Source organism: Podarcis muralis, chromosome 17 (genome assembly GCF_964188315.1).
Source record: "Podarcis muralis chromosome 17, rPodMur119.hap1.1, whole genome shotgun sequence".
NCBI classification, from domain to species: Eukaryota; Metazoa; Chordata; class Lepidosauria; order Squamata; family Lacertidae; genus Podarcis; species Podarcis muralis.
This window is the reverse complement of record NC_135671.1, coordinates 26344999-26371330: the sequence shown is the minus strand read 5'-3', so window position 1 is coordinate 26371330 and position 26332 is coordinate 26344999. Positions and strand designations below refer to the sequence as shown.

The 26332-nt window shown below is 40.4% G+C and overlaps 1 protein-coding gene across 7 annotated transcripts in view; it reads right to left on the bottom strand.

Annotated features, from left to right (window-relative positions):
• LOC114587885 (endophilin-A1) overlaps positions 1-26332 on the bottom strand; it is a 277955-nt gene that overhangs the window by 218437 nt on the left and 33186 nt on the right. For all 7 annotated transcript variants that reach the window (XR_013391153.1, XM_077921448.1, XM_028712738.2 and 4 more), the window contains 5 exons: positions 23131-23265; positions 22315-22494; positions 16980-17113; positions 9753-9915; positions 3900-4091 (listed from right to left, as the gene is read on the bottom strand). Coding sequence is in view for 6 of the 7 variants with exons in the window: in XM_077921448.1 (XP_077777574.1) it covers positions 3900-4091; positions 9753-9915; positions 16980-17113; positions 22315-22494; positions 23131-23265 (804 nt within the window). In the remaining variant the exon portion in view is untranslated. The remainder of the gene's footprint in view (positions 1-3899; positions 4092-9752; positions 9916-16979; positions 17114-22314; positions 22495-23130; positions 23266-26332) is intronic.

Genomic DNA, 26332 nt, shown 5'->3' with positions numbered 1-26332 from the left:
CAAGAACATATGGAGGAGCTTGTGCTGCTACTCCCTGAAGCTCGTGACCCGCCTGCCGCTGAGCCCTCGAGTTGAATTTGAATGAGAGTGCCATGGCTAATGTTCTACACATGCACCATTTATGCCACAAAACAAATCGGATCACTGTTAATTATGAAGCAGCTATAATCAGGTCTTCACATCTGTGTAATGTGAAGCGCAGTAGGCTCTATTCCAATAATGTATGACTACCTTTGGGTCGCAAATTGTGAGCCATATTGCCTCAGTAGTAGTTACTGAATTCAAAGCAAATCCTTTGATAAAAGCCCATCACAGGGATATTTTTATCCAGATTTGTTTTTTAACACAAGCTTCTCTTTATCAGCTATTGACCAGAACAGTTAAAGCATATGGCAAAAGTTCATTAATGAACGGGAGCACACAGCACTCTAATTTAATGAAACCACTTGAGCCATAAAATCAGATCTACTTAATTCTCTCTTCCTTTTTAGTTCCTCTTCTGCATCTAGCCTAAACCCTGAACTCTTAGCACAATATCATGAGCAACCCGAATGGGGGAAAAAGTGAATATATTTATAAAAGCTGATTTGTAAGAGGCTCCATGACTTCAACAAAGCATCACTGACAAAAAAATAAGATGTTAAAAAAGTTCTTTTTCCACAACATTATTTTTAATATAGAGCAACATAAATTATTAGGGCACACATCATTTGTATTTTAAAGAGTATTCTCTAGCAGCTGCTTTCTAACAACAAAAATGCTCTTTATTCCGTGAAAAATCTTTCTGTGAAAAGCAGCTAAACAAGCTGCACCCAGATGGCAAACCAGCTACAGTTTAATTAATCCACTAAAAGCCATTCAGTTTTCAGTAAGGGTAATGTAATTTTGAATAATTGTAGGGGAAAAAATTACTAAAACGTTCTTAAGTTTTATTATAGCGGCATGAACACTGCCACTATAGAGTAGTTAAAGTTGAGTTGCTGTTTCCATAATAAAGCCCTGCACTTTCCCATTCTTACTGCTTGCCTTTGCTTTGAGTGGGAAATGGATATTCGCTTTGCTGGCTTATTAAGCATATAAACATTTAAGCTTCACCAACAAGTCCTGAAGACAGAAACTTCGGATACGGCACTTTGCTACTGGCTTGAAACTTCTTACTGGATAACAGAATTCAGTCAAAAGGGCAGGGGTGGGGCTTGCATGCTAAACCGATCGTAGAGATGGTAAAACCCAACACTTGCAACCTTTTCAAACTATGTTTCCTATCGTGCACCTTTCTACATACAATAATGTTGCTGATACACTGCTCCCAGCAGCCCTGTTACCATTAACAAAAAATGGTTACTGCACAGAGACCCTCCACATTTATTTGAACATGGGATATTCCTCACCTTGCAATAGAGAACTGTCTATGCATTCCACCTATGCAAACATACCACATTGCAGGGTTGGGAAGCTACTAAATTCAAATAAAACGGTTCTAAACATCACATGGCTGAAACCGTAAATAAGAGGCAAAGGTCAGAAATGCTTAATATCAGCCTTGTATTCAGCACATTTAGCTGAATACTGTCTCTGCAAATATTTTGCTAGCGATGTGAATGAAATTACTGAAATGAAAGTTAGAAATGATAACTCTTTCACACACACACACACACACACACACACACACGGGTTACTATAGGGGTGCTTATGCAGAAGATAAAATGTGTATGGATTACTCAAGAACATTATCCTAAGTACTATTATTTGAATCAGCAGGATTATCATTTGCATTTCTCAAAGGAAATAAATACATGAATAATACTCATTCCATGTGTTCACAAACCACTGAGTAAATTTCACTATGGAGGTTTTTTCCAAAGGGACAGGGTTGAAATAGGAAGGACGGGGGGCAAGAATCATAGCTGATTAATCTTATGGGTTTAAAACAATTGATTAAAAGAGGTACACAATTTTACCTGAAGAACTGACCACTTTGAAGAAGGGAAAGGTATTTTTTTGTTTTTTACATTAAATTCCCATAACAACCTTAAAAATAAATAAATGCAGGAATATGCCCATTGATCCAGAATTTCAAGATTATTTCAGGAGAAACAGCAAGCTTGTTCGCATTTTGTGGCCAGCGCTGCTAAGCATGGGTCAACTCAAGCGGGGGGTGGGGGGTGACAGGAAACTGGACCAGGGAGAGGATGGTGCAAGTCAGGAATGGAAACCCTGGACCACCACCACCCAATGCTGTTAAGACGGCAACTTCCATCATCACTGACCATGCTGACTGGAGCTGGTGGGAGTTGGAAGCCAGAAGCACTTAGAAAGCTACAGGTATGTTATCCCTGGTGGAGAACAATATTAAGCCTGGAAAACTGCTGTTTGTCTTCACAGCAAAATGCTGGTCATGCCACCATCACAGAGCACCAGCAGGTGGAATGTCCTGTCTTAGAAAAGGCATTCCCTTCTGTATGAGAAAATAAGTGAAATGCCTCTCCAACAACAGTGTCCATTCTTCTTGATTTGCATTCAAATTTTTTAAAAGCCTGCTACCCAATTAATTGGAAGCACATTTGAACGGATTGAAGAGTGCATAATCAACCAGTTGGTGGTATTAATTAACCAAACGTTACACCCGCAGGATTTAAAAAGTTAGTCTTCCATTGGAATGTGGAGCTCTCTGGCCTATATGAACTATGTATGAACTATGCAGCTGTGCAACCTTGGTAATGGATTGGATGAGAGCCAACAAACTGAAGCTCAATCCGGATAAAACCGAGGCACTGTTAGTGGGTGGTTCTCCAGAGGGGAGGTTGCCTGCTCTTGATGGGGTTACACTTCCTCTGAAGGAGTGGGTACATAACTTGGGGGTACCCCTGGATCCTTTGCTGTCCCTTGAGACTCAGCTGGTGGCCCAGCTATTCCCCATTCTGGACAGGGATAGCCTAACTTCTGTCACCTATGCTCTGGTAACCTCTAGGTTAAATTACTGCAACGTGTTATATGTTGAGCTGCCTCTGAAGGCAGTTCAGAAACTTCACCTGGTGCAGGATTTGACGGCCAGGTTACTCACTGGGGCAAGATAGTTAGAGTATATTACAGTGGTACCTCAGGTTACATACGCTTCAGGTTACACACTCTGCTAACCTAGAAATAGTGCTTCAGGTTAAGAACTTTGCTTCAGGGTGAGAACAAAAATCGGGCTCCGGCGGCGTGGCAGCAGCAGGAGGCCCCCATTAGCTAAAGTGGTGCTTCAGGTTAAGAACAGTTTCAGGTTAAGTACGGACCTCCGGAACGAATTAAGTACTTAACCTGAGGTACCACTGTACACTGATCCTGGCCCAACTGCACTTGCTACCAATTAATTTCCAGTCCCAATTCAAAGTGCTGGTTTTGACACATGAAGCCTTAAATGTCTCAGAACTACAATACCTCAAGGACGGCCTTTCCCAATATGAAGTGACTCAGACCCTGCAATCATTACCTGAGGCCCTTCTTCGTGTGCCCCCTCCATGAGAGGTCCAGAGGGCGGCAACCTGAGAACAGGCCTCTTTTGTGGTGGCTCCCTTTTGTGGAATGCTCTCCCCAGGGAGGCTCACCTGGCACCTTCTTTACATATATTTAGGTGCCAAGCAAAACATTTCTCTGTAACCAGGCATTGGGCTGATCAAACATTTTATGGCCTTTTAAATGTGTTTGTGGGAGGGGGGTTATTGGTTTGTTTTAGTTTCATGATGTATTTTGTGTTCTCATTTTTTGTGTGAACAACAACAATGCAAGTGCTGCAGAAAAACTTAACTTGGTTGATGCTTGATTGTTTCATGGGTGCATGGTGTTATATCTACCAGGTTGTTCACTTGGACAGTGGGTTAATTAAAAATACTATTTGCCAACAATTTTTCTCTCACCTCTTTTCTCTGTTTTGAAGGACTTTCAGGTTTTGAAAACAGAGAGCTGAGAGCCTGTTGAAGTTGTTCTTCCAGCTGACTGATATGCCGTTCTTTTTCAAGTAGTTGGTTCTGGAGAGAAGCTTGACTTTGCCGGAGCTCCAACTCACTTGCTTTGAGTTTCTCAAAACATATGGTCAATTCATTGTAAAGCTATTTTAAGATTTAAGAAAAAATTAAGATTTAAGAAAAAGTGTCATTATGAACAAGAGCACATGTTCATAAATATCCAACTACTAGAGTGTGAAATCTAGCAACAAAATTCAGAGAACCAGTATAATTAAAACAATTTTCAGCCCTTGTAAATGCTGATTCCACTCTGCCAGATTTCGTTTGAGACAGAGTTCCAATGCCTTTTATCAACACATAGAAAGAAAATGCTTGACACTGGAACTGTAGTGTACTACCTATAGTGCACTTACCTATATTTTACACTAAGTAAATCTACAGAAGCTATTCTGCATAAAACTATCTTAGATGTAACAGCTCGCAACAATATTATTCCATAAATCTAAATTCTACACTACTAAATGAAGGCTATAGGCCAAACCAAACATGACAGAAGCAACCATTTCTATCAAATTGACATATAAATTGGGTGGGTCTAGTTTTTATAACGAAAGGTGACAGCATGTGAAAGGACCTGAATCCACCTGAACTTAATCTTGCCGTGCTCTGGCACACTTCCAGTATCAGAACTGCCCTGGGAGAAAAGAGCCGGAGATTCCTAGAATGCAGGGACAGAAGGGAGAGGGAAAGGGACAGAAAAGGAACTTGCCTCTGCAAATATCTCCTACAGAAATTAGACCACATCTACTTTATTCATGAATGGAACAGACACAGCAACAAGACAAATGCAACAAACATTTTTTGCCTGGCAGGGCTATTTTGGTCCTAAGAACATGAACTCAGCTTTAGCTTGATGGTTACAGTTTCACATGTCACGGGCTATAGAAAATGGATGGGTAGGGCTTGTGCATACAAATGATTTTTTCTAGTTTCTATTTAATATTTGGCAAAAGAAAAAAAATACAGTTCTCTGTTAATTGAAGCTACTGTATAACAGAATACCATTTCCAAGTTCTTTCCTGCACCACAGTAGCTTACTGTTATTTACATAGCAGCTAAGATGATCAGGTTTCTCTAAGCCATCTAACTTGTCTGGATAAAAATATTAAAGAGAATAAAACAAAACAAAACAAAACAAAACCTGCAGCTACCCAGCAATGCAAATGTCTACATTTGCAAAAGGCCCAACAAGTTTTCATCCTCCAAATGGCTGAAACCAGATAACAGACTTTATATTCCCCTAACAAATCAAAAGTGCAGTATTCCAAGACAACTGTCTCCCTCGCATTAGTGTGCTGGCTGGAAGAACTAGATAAGGACTTGTCAGCCACTCTATAGGCAAATTCACAGAGGAAAAGTCTTCTACGTTTCCAAATGGCATTGAGCCTATCAGCATGTACGTCCTATGATATATCGTCCCTTATAGCAAGATCAATGACCTCTGTTAGTGGTCAGATAGCCCATATGCCCAGAACCTCAGGTCATGTGACTCACTGGCATATCATTTAGGAAATAATGGAATTTGTACAGACAGACCAAGTTTATTAGGTCACACTTGATCCTGTGGCTTAAAAGCTACTGCAAGCTGCCGCCTTGAACAAAAGAAGATAGGGTATAAATTGAAATAAATAAAGCTGCTCTGACAAACTTGCTGCACAATTCTGCATATATGCCTACTCGGATGTAAGTCCCAATGAGTTCAATAGCACATACCGTAATCCCAGTTGTGTGTGTATGGGATTGCAGCTCCAGGAGTGAAGGCAAATGATTGGTAATCTCATGTGATATACACAGACACAGAAAGCTGCCGAATACCATGTCTAATGATTGATCCATCTTCCTTTGTATCGTCTACCCTAAACTGGTGGCAGGTCCCCAGGGTTCAGATGGGAGGCATTCCCAGCCTGACCTAGAGACACCAAGGGTGAAGCCCTTCCCTGCTTCTGAACAATACAGTAGTAGGCTGTAATCAGGCTGTGAGTAAGCAACTGAACGTTTGAACATTCCCATCTGCCCAACATAAAAAAAATCCTGAATGAACAAACACATATGAACAAACAAACCTTACATGTCAAAAAGAGAGGCTCTAGTTACCCAAACCTTTTCTATGATGTGTTAGTATTTATATATCCAGGATTTGTTTTTTTGTGTTTTTAAATATAGGAAATATTCAGTCTAAAGGTTTTTATGCGTTCAGACATTTTTGGTAATCTTGAATTCTTGAAACGCATGACATAAATGCATAGTATGATTATTAATTCTCCACCTATATTTTAAATTTGGACAGTCTTGCACCAGATTAATCACATGAGCCCATTCACGCTTGTATCATGCTCTTAGATATAACATCTTGAGAGGCTTATAAATACATATCCAGACATAACTACAATGGAAAACATCTCCAAACTCTCAGGCGTTTTTGTAGAACACAGTCTAACCAATGATCCCAAGTTAGAAAAACTGGATGTAGGCATTCAGTTCCACACTAATTTCAAGATGGGCTACACAACACTACTTCCCCTCAGTCCAAATATTTTAGGTTAGTGGGTTTATGGAAACTCATTGACATCTATTTTATACTGTATTTATAGCTCTTCTTCTCAAGAAAAGGAATTATTTTCTAAAAATGTATACCAACTATTTCACTGGTCCCAGACACACCAAGTGCTCCAGTAGCATGCTGGTTTTAATGAGACTCAATAGATTTATCCTCACCTAAGACTCAAGGTAGTGAGTCTTAAATCAATACTAAGGATAATAAGACAACAAGAGTTTCTCGGTCTCCAGACTACCTTATCAGCACACTCTGAAATTTACAGTTTAAAAGTTTTGTTTCAAAATGCAGCACTTCCCTTCAGCGAGGTCTTGGCTGCCTAGCTATTTATTAATTGGTCTGATTGAAAATCTCATAAAGGAAAGCTTTCTCAATGGTCCAAAAGTAACATTGTTTGCTCCCAAACAGGAAACTAAGTTTAAATCCTAGACCACATCTGTGTTTCCTCTATCTACAGAAATTGGGACCAGCAACACGGATAAACAAAGTGTCTTCAGTGTACTCAATCAAGTGTTGTTTTTCAAAGCTTGCTCAAATGAGCTTGATAAACCCGAAATGAACTTGACCAGCTCTCCAAATATAAATCCATGGTCACATCATTAGCTTGAAAGGACATCACACTTGTTTGTCCGAAGCCTAGAGAAAGAAGGAGAACAAAAACAGGCTTGACTTTCCAAGTGGATCAAGAGAGATGATTTTATAAGGAATGAAACAGATAATTAAACAATCGGTCTGTAAGCACTTAGAAAAGGATGCTGTGATAACTAAGAGCCTGCAAGAGTTTCTCAAAAACAGGTCATGTCAGGCAAATCTTATTTTTTTGATAGAGTTACTAGCTTGGCTGACAGGGGAATGCAGTGGATGTAACGTATCTTGATTTCAGTAAGGCTTTCAACAAAGTCCCCCATGACAGTCTTGCAGAGATGGTGGTGAAATATGGGCTAGACTATATTACTATTAGTGGATTTGTAGCTGTTGACTGACCAAACACAAAGAGTGCTCACCAATGGTTCCTTGTCATCCAGGAAAAAAGTAAGAAGTACCACAGGGTTCTGGCCTTGGCCCAGTGTTGTTCAACATCTTTATAAATTACTTGGATGAAGGAATAGAGCAGATGCTAGTCATTATTATTGTTTTTTACACTAAACTGGGAGGGATAGGTAATACCACAGAAGATACAATCAGGATTCAAGATGCCCTTGACGGATTGGAGAACTGGGCCAAAACTAAAAAAATGAATTTCAATAAGGACAACTGTAAATGCAGACAGCAGGAATAATCAGTTCCACAAATATAGGCTGGAGGACACCTGGCTTGGAGGCAGGACATGTGAAAAGGATCTAGGGGTCTTAGTAGACCACAATTTGAGCAGTGTTGATGCACCAGCAAAAAAGAAAAGAAAAAGCTAATGCAATTCTAAGCTACATCAACAGAAGTACAGCATCCAGATCAAAAGAAATAATAATACCATTGGGGAGGCATGATTATAACCTTGCATATGAAGACTGCTGATTTTGACAGGTATTTTACTTTTCAGGCTGCTGACATATTTAGGTTTTTGTAAACCTTCATTGGCTTCTAACCTGCTGTCTCTGTTCCTAATTTTAATTTTAATCAGTTTTACGCTGTTTCTTGTATGTGATAAAGTGCCACATAGTGTTCATTCTGCAGGAAACTGAACCTTTTAGTGTGGTAGCACCCAATCCTTGCAACTCCCTTCCCATTAATATTAATCATGTGCCTTCACAATATTGTTTTCAACGGCTACAAAAACCTCCCCCCCCCCACACACATAGCAAGCCCACCCAAACATGTAATTTTGGTGTGCAATTTTAAACACACAATTTTATTAAGTATAACTGCTTTGAAAATTCTAGCGTTTTTTAATGTAAGTTGTTCTACATGTTCGTTTTATTTGTTTTGTTAATGAATATTTTAGATTGCCTTTTATAAATCTCAGTTCTGTGTTGATCAGACCACAACCAGAATACTGTGTCCAAATCTGGGCACCACAATTTAAGAAGGAAGTTGACAAGCTGGAATGTGTGCAGAGGAGGGCAACCAAGATAATGAAGGGCCTGGAAACTAAGCCTTAGGAGGAGCGCTTGAAGGAGCTGGGTATGTTTAGCCTGGAAAAGAAGAGACTGAGAGGAGATATGAGAGCCATCTTCAAATATCTCAAGGGCTGTCACATGGAGGAGGGAGCATGCTTGTTTTCTCCTCCTCTGGAGGGTAGGATTCAAACCAATGGCTTCAAGTTACAAGAAAGGATATTCCAACTAAATATTCAGAAAAAACTTTCTGAGAGTAAGAGCTGTACAGCAGTGGAACAGACTCCCATGAGAGGTGGTGGACTCTCCTCCCCTGGAAGTTTTTAAGCAGAGGTTGGATGGCCATCTGTCATGGATGCTTTAGCTGAGATTCCTGCATTGTAGGGGGTTGGACTAGATGACTCTTGGGTCCCTCCCAACTCTATGATTCTATAGTGTAAGTGGTGTATACATTTTGTTAATTAAAATAAACAGATAAAAGAAGAAAAAGGAACACAGCAAACTGGTGCACATTGATTGTGCTATATTTTTCCCCGTCTGGAAACAGGAGTGTCGAATTATATGTCCTCCCTTCCTCAGGTGCAAAGAGAAACATGTCAATAACAGTGTGGTAGTGATGAGGACAGGGACACAGGTGGCGCTGTGGGTTAAACCACATAGCCTAGGACTTGCCGATCAGAAGGTCGGCGGTTCGAATCCCTGCGATGGGGTGAGCTCCTGTTGCTTGGTCCCTGCTCATGCCAACCTAGCAGTTCGAAAGCACGTCAAAGTGCAAGTAGATAAATAGGTACCGCTCCGGTGGGAAGGTAAATGGCGATTTCGTGCGCTACTCTGGTTCGCCAGAAGCGGCTTAGTCATGCTGGCCACATGACCCGGAAGCTGTACGCCGGCTCCCTCGGCCAATAATGGGATGAGCGCCGCAACCCCAGAGTCGGTCACGACTGGACCTAAAGGTCAGGGGTCCCTTTACCTTACCTTAGTGATGAGGCCAAGGGCAGTGATGGAACAAGCTATTTGCCACTGACCTTCAATGACTACTCACACAAGTCCAACCACATATTGCACTTATAGTGAAGGTGACAATTTTGCAAAGCTTTGCCCTTGTAAAGAAGGAAATGCACTTTCGGAGCGCCTACATACTTTTTGATATGATATTGTTTCAGCTGTGTGAGCATCTTCCTGAGTTCTCAGTACTTTTTGCGTATCCATATTGAGAGCCTGAAGCTGCTGGATCAGCTCTGCCTGCTGTGCTGCATGTTCAGTGTTTTGTTTGTAGAGATTCTGCAGCTCCTGCAACTCCTTCCTGTGCAAAGCAAGCAAGAAACAAGAAACTTGAGCAAAAGAAATATTGCAATCATCTCAATTAAACAGTTATGTTAGCTGTTTTTATGGGGAAATCTTCCACTCTCATCTATCGTTTCAGATTCATTGAGTGATAAGAAAGAGTGATAAACTAAAAAGAAAAGAAATATAAACTGTAATGTCAGTTTTCATTTTAATTCATTTCAACAATATGAATGGTAACATAAATGGTCTTCAACAAGTTCTCACAGAAACACTTGCGGTTCTCCTTTCATTATTCAATATACTTTTTAAAGCAAAAACATAAGAAGGGATACATGCAGGTGACTTTCACTGTTTTTATTCATACCTTTTTTGATTCCTGATAAAATATGCTTGCAGTGAAAATGTCCTACTAAGGAGTTTATGTAACAGAACACATAACAAGGGGACAGTAAGAACTAGTCCAAAGAGGTGTTGTGAAACTTCTTGTGATGTTTAAGGAATTTGAAAGACCCACCTTATATCAGGCCAAAGACAGGGGGTAGAATTCAACGTAGTGCTAAGCAGATCACTCTGCCAGTGCAAACATTTCTACTTGTCTGAAATCAATAAACATGACTATGCTAGACCGAATAATATTAACAGGTCTATTCTGTGTAAAACTTTGTTGAATACCACTCAAAGAAGGCTTAGCTTTTGAATTTCTGATTTTCCATTCTACTATATAGCAAAAATGTTTAGCAATTCAGAATTTCCTGTGAGAGCAGAAATGTGATCATTAAAAGCACAGCTAAAAACAGTGGTTCAGTTTGATTTATATATTTTGATCTTGCTTTTTATTTTCAGTATTCTTTGTATCTATTTAGGATCTTAAGATTTTAAAAATTTAAAATCTTAGCTTCTCTTTATTACAGAGGAACAACATTTTGTGTAGATTTACCGTATGAATCAGGTACTTAATGCCATTAAAATGGCAGGCTGTTTACAGAAACAAACAGACAGAAACATTGTTATGTGTCCATTTAAACCCAAAGGAGGAAAGAAATTCAGATGACAGGGACATGAATTATGTAACAGAACAAACAGAAGACTCAAGAGAATTAATATGCTAACAGATAGTTGACAAAACAATGCCTTTTACTACTGGAAGAATGAAAACATATGCTAGATGCTCAGTAGCATAAAGGCAGCCAGTGGAAATTATGACTCCCTACTAGTGCAACTGTTAAAACCTGTGCGGCAATGTCAGGCACTAGCTACAGTTTCTAGACTGCCTTCAAGGGTAACCCATATGGAGTGCATTACAGTAATCCAAATGGGAGATCTTGGAGCAAGCAAAACTGCCACCAGGGAATCTCAATCCAGGAATGACCACAGCTGCTAAACAAACCTGGGTCTCTAACAAAGTTATTGGGTTTAGGAGCATTCTTGAACTACACACTTGCTCCTTTACAACTCCCTCCAGAAAAGCCCAAACATCCAATTCTCAGACATGAGAACTGCCCACCAACAGTGCCGCCATTTTGTCAGGATGCAGTTTCAGTTTTTTGGCCCTCTTCCAGCTCGTCAATGCCTTCCAGTAGAGTGGTGCCCCGCAAGACGAATGCCTCGCAAGACAAAAAACTCGCTAGACGAAAGGTTTTTCCGTTTTTTGAGTCGTTCCGCAAGATGAATTTCCCTATGGGCTTGCTTCGCAAGACGAAACGTCTTGCGAGTTCTTGCGAGTTTGTTTCCTTTTTCTTAAAGCCGCTAAGCCGTTAATAGCCGCTAAGCCGTTAATAGCCGCTAAGCCGCTAATAGCCGTGCTTCACAAGACGAAAAAACCGCAAGACGAAGAGAATCGCGGAACGGATTAATTTCGTCTTGCGAGGCACCACTGTACCGTGTTTGGATGGTATGTAGATACAGAATTGGGAGTAATCAGTCTATTGGTGGTGCAGACTCTCAGTCTCCCTGGCAACCTCACCCAGCTCTATATCTAGATGTTACATGGTACTGGGGACAAGGAGGAAACCTGTGGGACCCCACAGCGTAACTGCCACGAGGGCCAAGCAGAAGTAATCCAATGCTATTCTCTGGAAGTGGCCCTGTAAGAAGCAGCAAAAACACGTTAACCCTGTGACCCCAACCATTGGATGGGGGGGGAGGTGGGGTGATTGTATCAAAAGCCGCAAGGCCAACATACTTGAACTCCCCCATCTCTCACAAAGCAGGTGATCAACCAGATTAACCACAGCTGTCTTGGTATGAAAACCAAAGCCAGGCTAAAATGGGTGAAGATAACCTGTTTCTTCGTCCAAGTACATCTGAAGCTGCACAACCACAAGCCTCTTGAGTACCTTGCAAAAGTAGGACTGCATTACCAGGAAATACAAGAGAAACTGCCTGCGACAATTCTATATTGACTATTTGGGATGGCTCTTTTCACCCTTGCTGTGGAACAGCTTTCCCAGGGAGGCTAACTTCAGGATATCATTTCAGGAACAGGGAAAGGTCTTTTTTATTTTCCAATGCCTTTTAATTGACTGCTAGTTTTTTAGGCCATTTATCTTTACAACACATTTTTAATCTGTTCAATTTTACTGGATGAATTTTTAATTAAACTTTATTGTAGGCTGTCTTGTAAACCTACAAATAGGAAGGTCTATAAATACCAGAAAAGAGCACTTTGTGCTATGAAAACTTATGCCACAATTAGTAAAGTATAGTATTTAAAGTGCCACAATAGTCTTTCTTTTAAATAACTAATTCTTCAAACTTGTATTTAAACTTTGGGGTATTTCAAACTCAGCGGGAAGTTCCATGGTGCTAGCGGATGTGAAAGCAACACAGCAAAAATGTGCCTATGTGCAGTCCGCTCTGGATTATATTCATAGCCCAACTTGCACGGTGAAACTATCTTGTGCACAAAATGTGTTATGCCAGTTATAACTTCCCCAACAGTGAGGGGTCGCTTGCTTGAAACACCAATTACAAGTATATCATGTGCTGAGATTCCTGGCACTGGTATAATGTGGTCTGCCCTGCACTTCCAAATGTTTCCATTCTGTATTGCTTATGATCTCCTTGGGGGTCCCCTAAAGAAATGCAAGTAATAGAATGGAGGCTAGATTAACGTTAGCTATTGATTTAAGGATGATGAAACCCACTGGACTCTATGCTGATCTCAAGTTTTCAATATCCCCTCTCCTAATTTAACTTTGTGGAGTTACTTCAAGGATCTCCCTGTTTAAAAATGATTATTATCATTTCTCACAAAAAACCCCATATATTATAATTTGCTCTTTCTGAAGCAAGTATCTGCTCTCAGGTGCTACAACAATGCACTTTAATTAAATTAACATTTCCCTGATGCAGATACCAATGTCAGTAAGATCTGATACCTAAAATGGAATTATTGCCCTTTCTCCCCACTTCTGAAATTTGCCATGGAGGGCACCAGACTGGTGGACGAAGTGAGGAATTTCTATGGTGTGTGTGTGTGTGTGTGTGTGTGTGTGTGTGTGTGTGTGTATGAAAGAGCTTTAGGTCAGGCAGCTGCTCTGTTCATTCCCACAGCTGCTGAAGTCAAAGCCTTCTCCTGCCGAGCGAACTTTCATAGAAAGCACAGTCATTACATTGTAAGAAGAGATAGAGCAGCCAAGCAGCGGGGATGCTGCAGTTGATCACAGGATACTTTTCAAAACCTAGCAGTTTTAATGGAGCCTCGCGAAGACTATAAAAGGAAGAGACCTCAAAGCTCACAATTCCAAGCATTTATCTGCAAATTTCAAGGTTAATGCCCTACAAGTAAATGTCTAAACAACAAAGCAGAACAAAGGACCTGAGTATAAGCGACAGGGTTGCTAGTAAGTGGTTCGCTGCTTCAGCTGTAATTCTGCTGGGTGCAGAGCTCAACTTTGCAGGTTTCTGAACATGTATGGAATGAATAAAGTAGTAATTTTGCCCAAATAATACAAACAAGAAAGGGATACATTTACATTTATCCCAGTTCCTATCATGCAAATACAGAGACATGGGGAGGTAATTATAAGCAATGACGTCATTCTTCCCCTATTAGTTTTCTGGCCAAGTAATAAAGGTAGGCATTGCCATTTTGTGATGTAGCCAACGCAAAACAATTTTAGCAGAGGAAGCTCCCCACAACATATTGGAATAATACCAAAGATAACTGAACACAGATTAATGTCTTAAGCTTTAGTCATCAAGTGGTGTGCACAGTCTAATCCATGTGGGTGACTGAAAATGGGGTTTCAAGTGGTTTTGAGAACCCTGGTTAATTTAGCCATGGTTAACTTAGCCGTACGCTGGGGCAGTGCTAATGCTAGCACTTGAAGTGGAGAGTTAATGTGCAGTAGAGTAATCCTGAAGCTGGTTTCAGAATCTGCACATTGTGAGCTGTAGGGAGCCAATAATAGATATGCACCACAGACAATGAAAAGATACAGCAAGAAATAAAAAGAATTGTAAGTTGGACAATTGGAGAAGCAATATCCTTCGCAGCTTCTCTGCAAAGCAAGTATGTCAGAGTTTCATTTAGGCTCCCATTCCAAGCACCCAGTTCAAAGGAACATTGGTTTTCACACCTGAATTGAATATTAAGTCCTGTGAATCTTAGTGGTTTCAAACTTCAAGTGCAACTTTCCAAAGTTTAATATAAGCAGCTGCCACCAATCCAGATGCTAGATGTGGCAATTATGAACATACATCATGCCCATGGTATCTGTCATCCTCAGAATAACCCTTGCTGATATTTTGTAGATTTGTCTTACTGGTATACTAACCACAAGTATTGTAGATCTTTCACAGTCATAGTTGTATGTTTATTTGTAGGTACAGAATAAGAGCCTTATAGGGTTATAAGCAATGAATATCATGCTAATTTCTTCAACACTACTCTCAGGAGATTTCTTGCCCCTTCCTACTTGCATACTGAATTGCATTATCTTTTTCTTGGCTTTGTGCACTGTAAAGACGGACCATTCTGTCACCACCACACAAGTTCCTTAAAGGCTACTTATTGCCATGGACATCGTATAGAAGAATTACTGCCTAGAATATAAAGTGCAAATGTTCCAGAGGGGCAGCTGTGTTAACAGTGCAAACCTTTGCATGTTTTGCTTCTGAGTCTCATGATGTCCCCAATGGGTAAACATTCCAATGCCGGCCTGAGGACAAGACTGTTACCGCAGAAACAAGGAGGAGGTTTGTGACACATTAAACGAAGACCTATCGTGGCACAATCTTCCATGGGCAAGAGTCTTCATCACTGCATGCATGTAAAATTGTTCTGAAAGAGCTGCACTGGCTGTCATATACTGAGCAAAGTTTGAGGTTTAAGTACAGGCTTATAAAGCCTTAAATAACCAGGTGATTTGAGCGAATTTCATTCTCCCACAATGACCAATCTGATTGCTGTGAACTGTGGAAGCATCCCTCTTTACCAGACCACAGCCTTCAGATGTCTACCTCACAGGGGTGCAGGGAAGGGATTTCACCATGTGGCACCTCCCTTACAAGTTGATCTCCCTCTGGAGGACGCCACTGATTACTGGGTTTTTATTCAGGTAGGTAGCCATGTTGGTCTGACGCAGTCGAAATATATAAAAAAATTGTCCTGTAGCACCTTAGAGACCAACTAAGTTTGTTTTGGGTATAAGCTTTTGTGTGCATGCACACTTCTTCAGACACACTGGTTTTTTTATTGTTATTGTTAAATGTCCTATAAACTGCTTTTGTATTTATTTGAAATGAAAGGTAGTATGCAAATAATAGAAATCTATCTTCTGTGTGCATGCGCATATATGTTTAAATTCATGCACATAGAGAAAAGGTACAGAAAGGCCATGGGAGAAAATAAAACTGCAAAACAAGGGTGGCCAACCTGTGACTCTCAAGGTGTTGTTTAACTACAACTTCTATCAGTCCCAGCTACCATAGCCAGTGTGCAGAGATGATGAGAGTTGTAGCAACTTGTAGTAAAGAGTGGAAGCAAACGGAAGAGGCATCATGGCATTTCTATGGAAAGCTAAATGTATGCTAGATAAGCACAGTGGCCATTCAGAACATCAGTATTTGGAGATGATATAACCTCTTTCCAGGCATTATGCCTGAACAGATAATGCCAACTTGAGCAGGGAGCAGCAGCAATATGTGTCGTACCAGCACTACCCAAAAGGTTCCTGCATTGGTGGGATAGCTTCAAGGGGTTCTGAAGTGTTTCCAGGAAAGATGTCTTAGGTTTGGTCCCCTGCTGTGAGGTAGAAAGGAGTGTGGCTCAAGAACAAACTAATTTGCCTAGCCATTGACTGCCAGCTCACATCCAAAATATGGCCACTGTCTGCACAATCTATGCACACTTAATACGGGACATCATCTGCAGCAACACTGTGATTGGTGATTGCGAGACAGTTCCTAGGGGTTCCGAGTGGCTGTCATCATTAATACGTTCCCTCATTTTTCTACTGCTGTTAATTGTGCTTGGACATTTCTTTGGGGACAGCATAAGATTCCAATTATTTACACTGATCTAAGCTCCCGCATAGCAACAGTCGTATTAGCCGAAACGTAAGTTTGCCCTGCTTGTGCTTCTTGGTTCAGACTTGCCTTACGTGTCAGTCATATTTCATACATGCAGTATTAATCCTCATGATCCAACTTAATATGTGAAACGCTCAGATAAAGCTAAAATCACAACATTTTAAACCTTTAGCAGCAGACTCCTGCTGACCTGTCAGACTTAACTCTAATTAAAAAGTGAAAGTTAGGCTTCAAACTTTTGTCAGTTTCGGGCATTTAGCCTCTCAAATTAATTGCTTATGTTACTAATCATATTGATGTTTTGTGACTTGCAGCAGAGACTGAGAACTCTTTGACCCAATGCTAATTAGAGATGTGCAATTTTTAAATAATGTCCATAACAGAAGTCAAAAGGCATTGAGATAGTCTGCGTAAACAGTAGACATTCTAAACTTTTTTCAAAATGCGCAAAACATACTACAAAAAGCAAACCATTTGATGTTGCCCCATATTCGTTATCATGGGAATGCTCACAAGCCCTTTATAAAAACACTGCACACATACCTAGTTCTGGCCACATCCAAATCTTTTTGTGTTAGTTCAGTCTGCTTAGCACCCAGCTGAGATGCCAGATCATTGCATTTGCTGTGCAAGGTTTCCATTTGCCCACTTGCCTCTGTTAAATCAGCTTCCAAATTCTGGAAAACATATATTATGCTATAGACAAAATTAAACAAGAAATGGAAGGATGCACATCATTATAACAGGATCAAAAATAGTATGGATTTTTGCCCCTTTTTAAGAAAACAACACCCTGCTTTTCTGTATTTAGAAAACTCCAAGCTGCATAAAAGAATTTTTTTAAAAAAATGTAATTCAAATTACTAAAATCAGCCATAACCAACAGCAGGATAAAACAATTCAACATCAATAGGGAGGTGGAACTTCAACTCACACTAAAAGCTTAGCAAACTAAAATGGTATCTGCAGCTAGATTAAATAATGGTATAGGCAGTAAAACAATCCTCACCACATCATGGAAGCTTGGCTCTTTGAATTAAGTTCTGTCTACCAAGAAAACTCTGTGACTCCAATTAATTCATAGATAATTAGTTACCGGCTCAAACTAAGAATGGCAAACTCATGGCTCAAAAGTTTCATGTGGGTGCCAAAAAAGAGCTGCTGTAGATAGTGGGTTTTTGTTGTAAATGAAATTAAAACATAGCCTTTTTGCTGCAGAGCCAAAACTGCTTAATACAGGTCTGCTATTCATGATGCAATGATAGCATCCACTTCAAAAAATTAAAAGTAACATCATCACACACAAATTCAGAGCATAACATCAGCTCATAGAATCATAGAAGTGGAAGGGACCACAAGGGTCATCTAGTTCAATCCCCTGCAATGCAGGAATATTTTGCCCGACATGGAACTCAAATCCATGACCCAACTCTACCAACTGAGCTATTCATTTTCAATGTGATACCTGACCATGTAGACACATGTGTTTTTACAGAAGTCACTTCCAAAGCTAGAAGGTTAAAACCACAATGTTCCTTCCATGAGGAGAAGGACTCTCTCTGTTTGTGGAAAGGTCGCAGAGGGAAGGTGGAATCAGCAAAAATCACTTCCTCCCTTGCTTCCTCTAGTAGGAACATCCCATGAGCAAAGTTCATGGGAACTCTGCATCCAACCTGTAGGAAGAAGCAGTAGTAGACAGATGTGCCACAAAGATTTTTGTTGTGGATTTGACTACTGATGAAAAATTAGCATTGGAAATACAGTATCTGGCACTTTTTTAAAAAGGGGAAACAGGGGAGCCTTAAGTTGTACCAGGATTGTGAAGAACAATATCAAATTAAATTAGTTCAACAAGAATGGTGCCTCTGGACACCACTGAGACCTGTCACTAGACAAATTTTGGAAAACCTTAATTTTTTTTAACAAGGTACAAGCTATCCATGAGAAAGCTTAGAAGTGGAGCAATAAACTCTCTCCACCACCACCCATAATCAGATCACATAAATAAGATCAGTATGGATGCACCCAGAGGAGACTGTATTTAATGAATAAGTGCTAAATGAAATCATCACACATTATTTCTCAATGTTTTCTGAAACATTATTGGCCTTGATAAGTTTGCTGGACATCACATAAGAACAAGTCACTGTTGTGAACTGGTATAAAGTCTCCTGGTTTGGGCTTCTTAACTTGACTCACAATAAGGAATTATGTCTTGTTTGGATCAGGTGGAACTTATGGAAAGCTGGGGTGCATCAGGCATAAGGATGCACAGACTCATGGGTTCTTGATGCTCTAGATGCTGACAGTGTCAACTGGCCAGAGGTTCTACCAAGTGCCCTTAGAAAAAAAGAAAAATTCTCTTTTTCCTCCCTGATTCCAGCATATTTCTTCCTGTTCCCTGACCACCGTCATACACACACCTTGCCAGGAGGCTATAGAGTTTTCATATTTCTAGTAACTGCACTAGTTAAAAGGTACGGACATTGGATTTGGGTTCTCCACAGTTTAGAGAACAGCTGGCTACAGGAAACACTAAGGCATGGAGGGAGTCTGCTGCTAATTTCTAGTGGTCATGACTCTTACCTATTCCAGGGCCACAGAACAGTAGAGAGATTTTCTCATCGTTTATTATGAAAAAGGTTACAGTAGTGTGAGAATGCGATCAATGTGAATTGATTGCCTCCTTGGAGCTTGCTTTAATGAGCCAGTCATGTATACACAGATAAATGTATACATCTTCTTTTACAAATGAGCAGGCAATGGGGTCAGGCATTTTGTGAAACCCTCTAATATCGTAAATAGTTCAAATTGCAGAATTCCATTCTGGGAAATAGTCTGCTAAAGTAAAATAAGCTTTCTGATTTAGATCTCCAGGTTGTCAAGCATATTAACAAGGGGAAAACATCAGCAGAGCTGATAAAACTTCAAATGTCCCAAAAACACAAAATAAGGAATGTGACTGGTGAGGAACTCTGAAAAAATCCATCCAACATAGCATTCAAAGCATGCTAATGTAGAAGTTCCTTCAAATTACACTGTTTCTTCCTGGAATTGTTTTCCCATATAAAGCAACAGGTTTCCAAATGACTGTCATGGACACATAAGAGGAAACAAACAGAGACTGTGCACAAGAAGGAAAGCTGACGAGAGATCTAAATATTGAGAATCAAGGGTTGTGTACGTTCAGTCTGGAGAAGAGACAATTAAGAGGAGACAGGACAGCCATCTTCAAATATCTGAAGGGCTGTTACATGGATGATGCAGCAAATGTGTTTTCTATTGCTCCAGAGCCTGCTGGGTCTCTCTTCTCCACTTGTTTGGGGAAGCTGGGGAAGCTTCTGGAGGCAGTTCTCCAAGTCAGCTGGTTTATCTCTTATATTTGTGTTTTACTTCTAGACATGGACTATTTGTACTTCTTGCATTTGAAGATGGCGCCCATAAGAATTTCCATCTTGGAGTTCAGTTCTTTGATCTGTTGCTCCAAGGGAGTCATTGGGTTCTTTCAGGTATTGCATAGTCCATGAGAGAGCCTCGGATGGCTTCTTTCAGTTTCAATACAAGTTCCTCCAGGTTCTGTTTTGGTACTATTGCGTATTCACTATCTGGGGAACTTGTTTCTGTCTTTCCCTTAATCGATGCCATTTTGGTCTTCTTGTTGACCTTGGACTAGATCTTGTGTGGTGTCGATCTGGGGCTGGGTGATTTGGTAGGTTTCTTTGTGATTGTTAAGAGGTCATTCAGACTGTGTTGCTTGATGGCTTTCTAACCCTAACCCTAGGTTAGGGAGAGCCAGTGTGGTGTAGTGGTTAAGAGCGGTGGACTTGTAATCTGCTGAACCGGGTTCGCTTCCCCGCTCATCCACATGCAGCTGCTGGGTGACCTTGGGCTAGTCATACTTCTCTGAAGTCTCTCAGCCCCACTCACCTCACGGTGTTTGTTTTCGGGGAAGGAAGGGAAAGGGAAATGTTAGCCACTCCTTCAGGTAGTGATAAAGCGGGACATCAAATCCAAACTCTTCTTCTCCTTCTAAGAGCTCCGGGAATCAAGCGGCCATTATTGTTGAAGTCAGGCCAGCGCTCACTTGTGTCTTTCTGTTGGTAAGCTGGGTAACTGGGTGGTCTGGTAAGCTGGGTAACTGGGTGGTCTGAAAATTTAACTAGATTAATCTGTCCTGGAGGAGGGAAGGGGGCAAGTTGGGATTTTGTTTTTGTATCCTTTTCTCTCTTTTTTTGTAATTGTTCTATACTGGAAATCAATAAAACTATGTATTTAAAAGACGAGGCCGGCAGAGGGGAAGATGGTGGGAGCGACAGGAGCAGCAACAGCAACATTTCAAGGCATTTGTGGTATTGGTTTTAGGACGAAAGGGAAGCTGAAGTTATCAAAGAGACAAAGTAAGGGATGCACAGAACAGATTGAGTTGAAAGAGGGGAAAACAGATAGAAAAGATGAAGTGAAGAAAGCCAAGGAAGAGACAAGACATGAGAAATGGTGATAGAAAGAAAAAGATTTAGGAGGCAAAAGAGCATAAGAGCAGGAAGAAATGAGGAGGGAGCAAAACAAGGGAACTAGTTTGAAGAGGCAGAGAGAGTGCAAAAGGTGGGACTTTGGGAGAAGCAAGGTGAGTGAGAAGGAGATTAGAAGAAGCAATTGAGGGGTTCAGGAGACAGCTAGGGAGTAATTAGGGAAATGTGAGGAATAGTACGAGGTGAAACCTAGGTCACTGACACTCACCCATCGACACAGCCACACTCCTCATGCAATAGTCATTTTTTCTCCACAAAGAGCCTTGGGAAATGCAGTTCTGAGATTGGGACTAGGAATCTATTAAAGAATTATCCGCAGCAGCACCAAACTACAATTCCCAGGATTCTAGGGGGCAAGCCTCATAAAATGCACTGACACATGTCTGAAATATAGATTATGTCCAGAGAAATAGCAAGATTCACTCAACAACTGCACCATACCTTAGCAACAAATCTCTATGAGAAAAATACAAGGGTTTAAAGTGCCTAATTTATAAAGCATTCATAGCTTATCTATCTGTGGATATCTCATTTGTGCAAAAGCAACAAATATGCTATAGCTATGTAAGTGGAATTTAGTTTTAATAATTCCGATCTCACAGAAGTCTAGATACATCACACAACATATTGCTATAGATATGCATAAACAGATGCTGAAATCTGTATATGTGAGACATCCTAACAAAATGAAAGAGTCAGCATATTTATCAAAATCACTCCAAAGAGTTATTTGTTTTGAAAGCAAGATGATACAATATAAAAACTCAACATGCATGGAGCTCTCTAAAGAATGATAGAAATGTATTGCAAAGTTTAAGAACAATTAATTACAACATGCTGTAATTCATGACATTAACATTAGAGAAATGAAATGACCACTGCAAACCTTTGCACACTTACCTGGAAGTAAGGCCCATTGATTGCAGTGGGCCATACTTCCAAGTAAACCTGTTCTGGCTGGTGACTGCTGGGAACAGAATGACCCACCTTTGGGTCAGGTCATTTTTATCCACAGGTCTGGGCTGCCAATCTCACCGAGGGGAGAAATCTTGGATAGGATAATTTCTATTTATTTTATTTTTTAAAAAAACTACATGTTTATATTTGAATGAAATATCTTTTATTATTTAATGATTACATTTTAGGGTGGCTATTTGAAGTCAGCTTCCTGCTTTGCAACATCAATTTTTAAAAAGCTTTGGGTCTTAAGTGAAGGAATGTAAATGAATGTCAGTCCCCATTGGTACTTATGAATATATAACTTGTTATTTAAAGAAAATAACATGTAGCATAAAGCCTGTGAGAAGCTGGTGCCGAAATCACATCCAGGAGTCTCTTCCTCCTCATACCTTTATTTTTGCTTCGATGCCAGATTTTTCTATTCTCCATTGTGCCTCCCGCTTCCTCAGTTTCTCCAGGTCATTTAGCAGGTCAGCATAGCGTGTACTTAATCCCTCATTTTCCTCCTCCAGGTTTTTTATAACCAGTCTGCTTTGCTCTTCCTTTCTCAGTGCACACTCCTTAGTGTCCTGTACAACAGTACCACAAGGGCCGATAAACAAAAACAAAACCAAGGAAAAAGGGAAAGGAAAGGGGGGGGGGGAGAAAAGTGAGAACTAATCAGCAAATATAAACTGTGCAGTTTTACCCTCGCAGCAGCTTCTTCTATATTTGATGGCCAAGGTCACCTGTGTACTTTTATTGGCCTCTTTCATGCAGGTGGAAGGGTCATATTTTTTAGCTGGATGACAGCTTTGATGAGTACACATTTGCAAAGAGCCCATTAATTGATCAAGCTGCCTTTGATGCTGTCCCCAGCTATTTTTGAGACCCACACAGACATATCCTCCCAGACCTCGGCTTTATCAATTAATAATGCCAGTCCCATCAGAATCTAATTACACGAAGCCACATCTTCACACTCCTACTTTCTTTGCTCCATTTCCATCATTAACTATTTATTCAAAAGTTACAAAGCGTGGATTCTTCACTTTAAAGCATCTTTCTCTGAGTTTTGCGCGTGAGAGAAGACTGGAAGGTACAGCCTAAGGCCTAAGGCTATATTTCCTCTGAGCTTGTCACTTTCCATGCCACAAAGACAGATGCAGCTCAAAGAGCTACTTCAAAGCTGTGGCCATCTTAGTACTATGTACGAGTCAATATACCTTAAGTTCCTGGATTTTATCTTTACATTTCTGTTGGAAGATGCAGAGCTCTGTCTTCAAGACTGCGTTTTCCTCATCCACAGCAAGCTTTCTCTGTACCAGGTTGTTTATCTCCTCTTGTTGCCCACATGTTCTCTAAGAAAGATTGTTTAATAATAATGATGATAATAATGTGAAAATCAACACATTTCAAAATTTCATTTTCCAGGCAGCAAACCATTTGCAGTTTTATCTAATCTGCCTGTACCTGCAGCACAGTTTTGTGACAAACACAAACATTTTATCATTAACCAAACCAATTATTATATTACTATTTGGCATATCAAAAAGAGAGGGATTTGAAACTATTGCCTGAATGTAAGGATCCATCACATCATAAATTTGTGCAAATGAGGAAGATTTTCGTTTTGCTGAAGATGATTAAATACCCAGGAGCCAGAAACAGAGGATACAGATGTTCCTCAGGCAATGTCCTAGTCCAACTCAAGATTTTTTTTATTTAAAAAAATGCCAGTGGGAGTCAATGGGTATCTTGGGTTGATGGAGTTACTTAGGAGCGTACTGCCACCGGAACACTCCAGCCTGCACCAATTTTGGCTTGCCATACTAGAAGCAGCATACAGATTTCTGCCCAGGCAGCTCCTGACCAACTGAGTGGGGAACAATTTTGGCCTGGCAGGTCAGATCTTTATCTGTCCCCATTCCACAGTCACTTGCTGAAAATGAAAACTGTTATGTACTGAAGTTCTCACCCTGGGCCAGCAGGGGGATACTGTAGATAGTTATGCAAATGAAGGATCGAAAATGACATTCAGTGATTGGATAGTTTTGTATGCAAATGAAGGATCGAAAAGTGACGTTCAGTGATTGGATAGTTTTAGAAAATGGCAACAGTTGCATTGTTCTGGAGCTCTATATAAGCAGGCTGACTGAGCTCCTCAGCCTAGTTCTGTTCTGGCATCTGAATAAAGAAGAGCTGTTTAAAGAATCGCTATGTCGTCTGACATGTTCGCCCACAACTTAACAAAAACAATGTTGGAGCATGAAGCACCTCAGAGAGGTGGTCATTGCAAAGGTGTGGAATGCCCTGCCACCTACCCCTGCACCACAGCAGGTCTTAAAGCACACGTAAAGGGACCCCTGACCATTAGGTCCAGTCATGAACAACTCTGGGGTTGTGGCGCTCATCTCACTTTACTGGCCGAGGGAGCCGGCGTACAGTTTCCAGGTCATGTGGCCAGCATGACTAAGCCGCTTCTGGCGAACCAGAGCAGCACACGGAAACGCCGTTTACCTTCCCGCCGGAGCGGTACCTATGTATCTAGCACAGGTAGGCTAGTATATTTCACATCTTTGGGACACATTACCTCAGACTTCCAACGTCACTGTGAGCACTTTTAGTGTGGATCTCTGTAAAAATTGGGGTTCCAAAACACAAAGGAAGCCTCCACAGATGAACACGGAATTTGCCCTAAGCATAGCTTGCTTAGTCAGTAGAGCACAACACTCTTAATCTCAGCATTGTGGGTTTGAGCTCACATTGGGCAAAATATTCCTGTAATGCAGGGATTTGAGCTAAATGGTCCTCAGTCCCTTCCAACTCTACAATTCTATAATTCTGTGATCTATGATTACTACACTGCATGTCACACGCTACCTCCCTTTTTCTCTTATCCTATATTACCCCCTTCCAAGCTTTTGTTCTCTCCACATCCTTTTTGTACCCCCTTTTTCTTCTTCTAATCTATTCCTCTCCCTGCACCCCATTTCTATCCCCCCCCATCCCTATTCCATCTCACTAAGTTTAGGGACAACAGCACACAAAATTTCTCCTTTCCAAGCAATGCACACCAGACACAGGTGAGCCATGCAACATTGTTAACTGGCAGCAATAAGATGAAAATAAATGGCACTAATTCCACCATATACTTCTAAATCCAGCGAAATTAAAAGCTCTACAGATACCATCGTACCTTGGAAGTCAAACGGAATCCATTCCAGAAGTCCGTTCAACTTCCAAAACTTTTGAAAACCTATTGGCGTCTTCTGATTGGTGTCAGGAAACTCCTGCAGCCAATCAGAAGCCACAGAAAAATAACATTTGCAAACCTGAACAATCAAAATGTCTGAGTTCCAGGGCGTTCGGGATCCAAGATACGACTGTATAGTGAAGCAAGTAGGATTAGATAGATGGTCCTACACAGACATGAAAAAGCAATGAAAACAACAGGCATTCCAACCCCCCCCAGAAAACTGCAACAGATGGGAAAAGGTCACAATTTGCCCCCATGGGCCTTTATCCTGTAGAGTCTTGGACTAGACTCTAAAGAAGAAATCATGATGAATAGCTATGAGCGAAATACCCTTTTCAGCAGAGGCACGGTCAGATTGGGAGGGGCAGACAAGATTCCCCACTCCAATTCTGGCTATTCAGCACTTCGGCTGATGATTGTACAGGTCTCTTTTAAGCCTTCCAAAAATCATGTTACATTTCTTACAATTGCTCAAGAGTTGCATGACACTTTGCAACTGTCTCTTTTTATCATGATGAAATATTCCCATTTTGCCAGTAACATTTTATTGAGGTTCCATCTTTCAAAAAATATTAATATTACAGTAATTTCTTCTACAATATGATTTTAATTTAATCAAGGTATAGAAAATTGAATTAATAAATAGGCTAGGTAAAAGTTAAGAACGAAATGTATTAAAGTTAATTAATGCTCGAAGCTAGAGTTATGTTTCTTTCAATTGGACCTATTAAAGGGGGCTTTAATATAGATTTGCACAGCAAGCCAAAGATTTTCAAGTGGAGATAATGAGGCAGCTAGTACTGTTTTAACCCCTCTGGAGTATAATTGGTTGATAAGGTTTTGAAAGATTACAAGGTCTAGGACAAAAAGATTAGCTTTAGTCTCTTCAGATCAAAACTGAAAGCTAATTAAATAACAGTGCTATAAAAAAAGAAGGTAAAGGTTGACTGTACTTTTATTCATCCTTAATTTTCATCTCCCGAGAAAAAACAAATGAGCATATTTTCTTTACATTTTATTTTGAGACTACTGTGTGGACTACACAGGAGGAACAAGATTTACATTGTCACCTGAGATAGTATTAAAGCCACCAACAGACATGGACAAACCTAAAATGTGGACATGATAATTTCTGTGTCACCAGGAATTCTTTGTATCACAAAGGCACT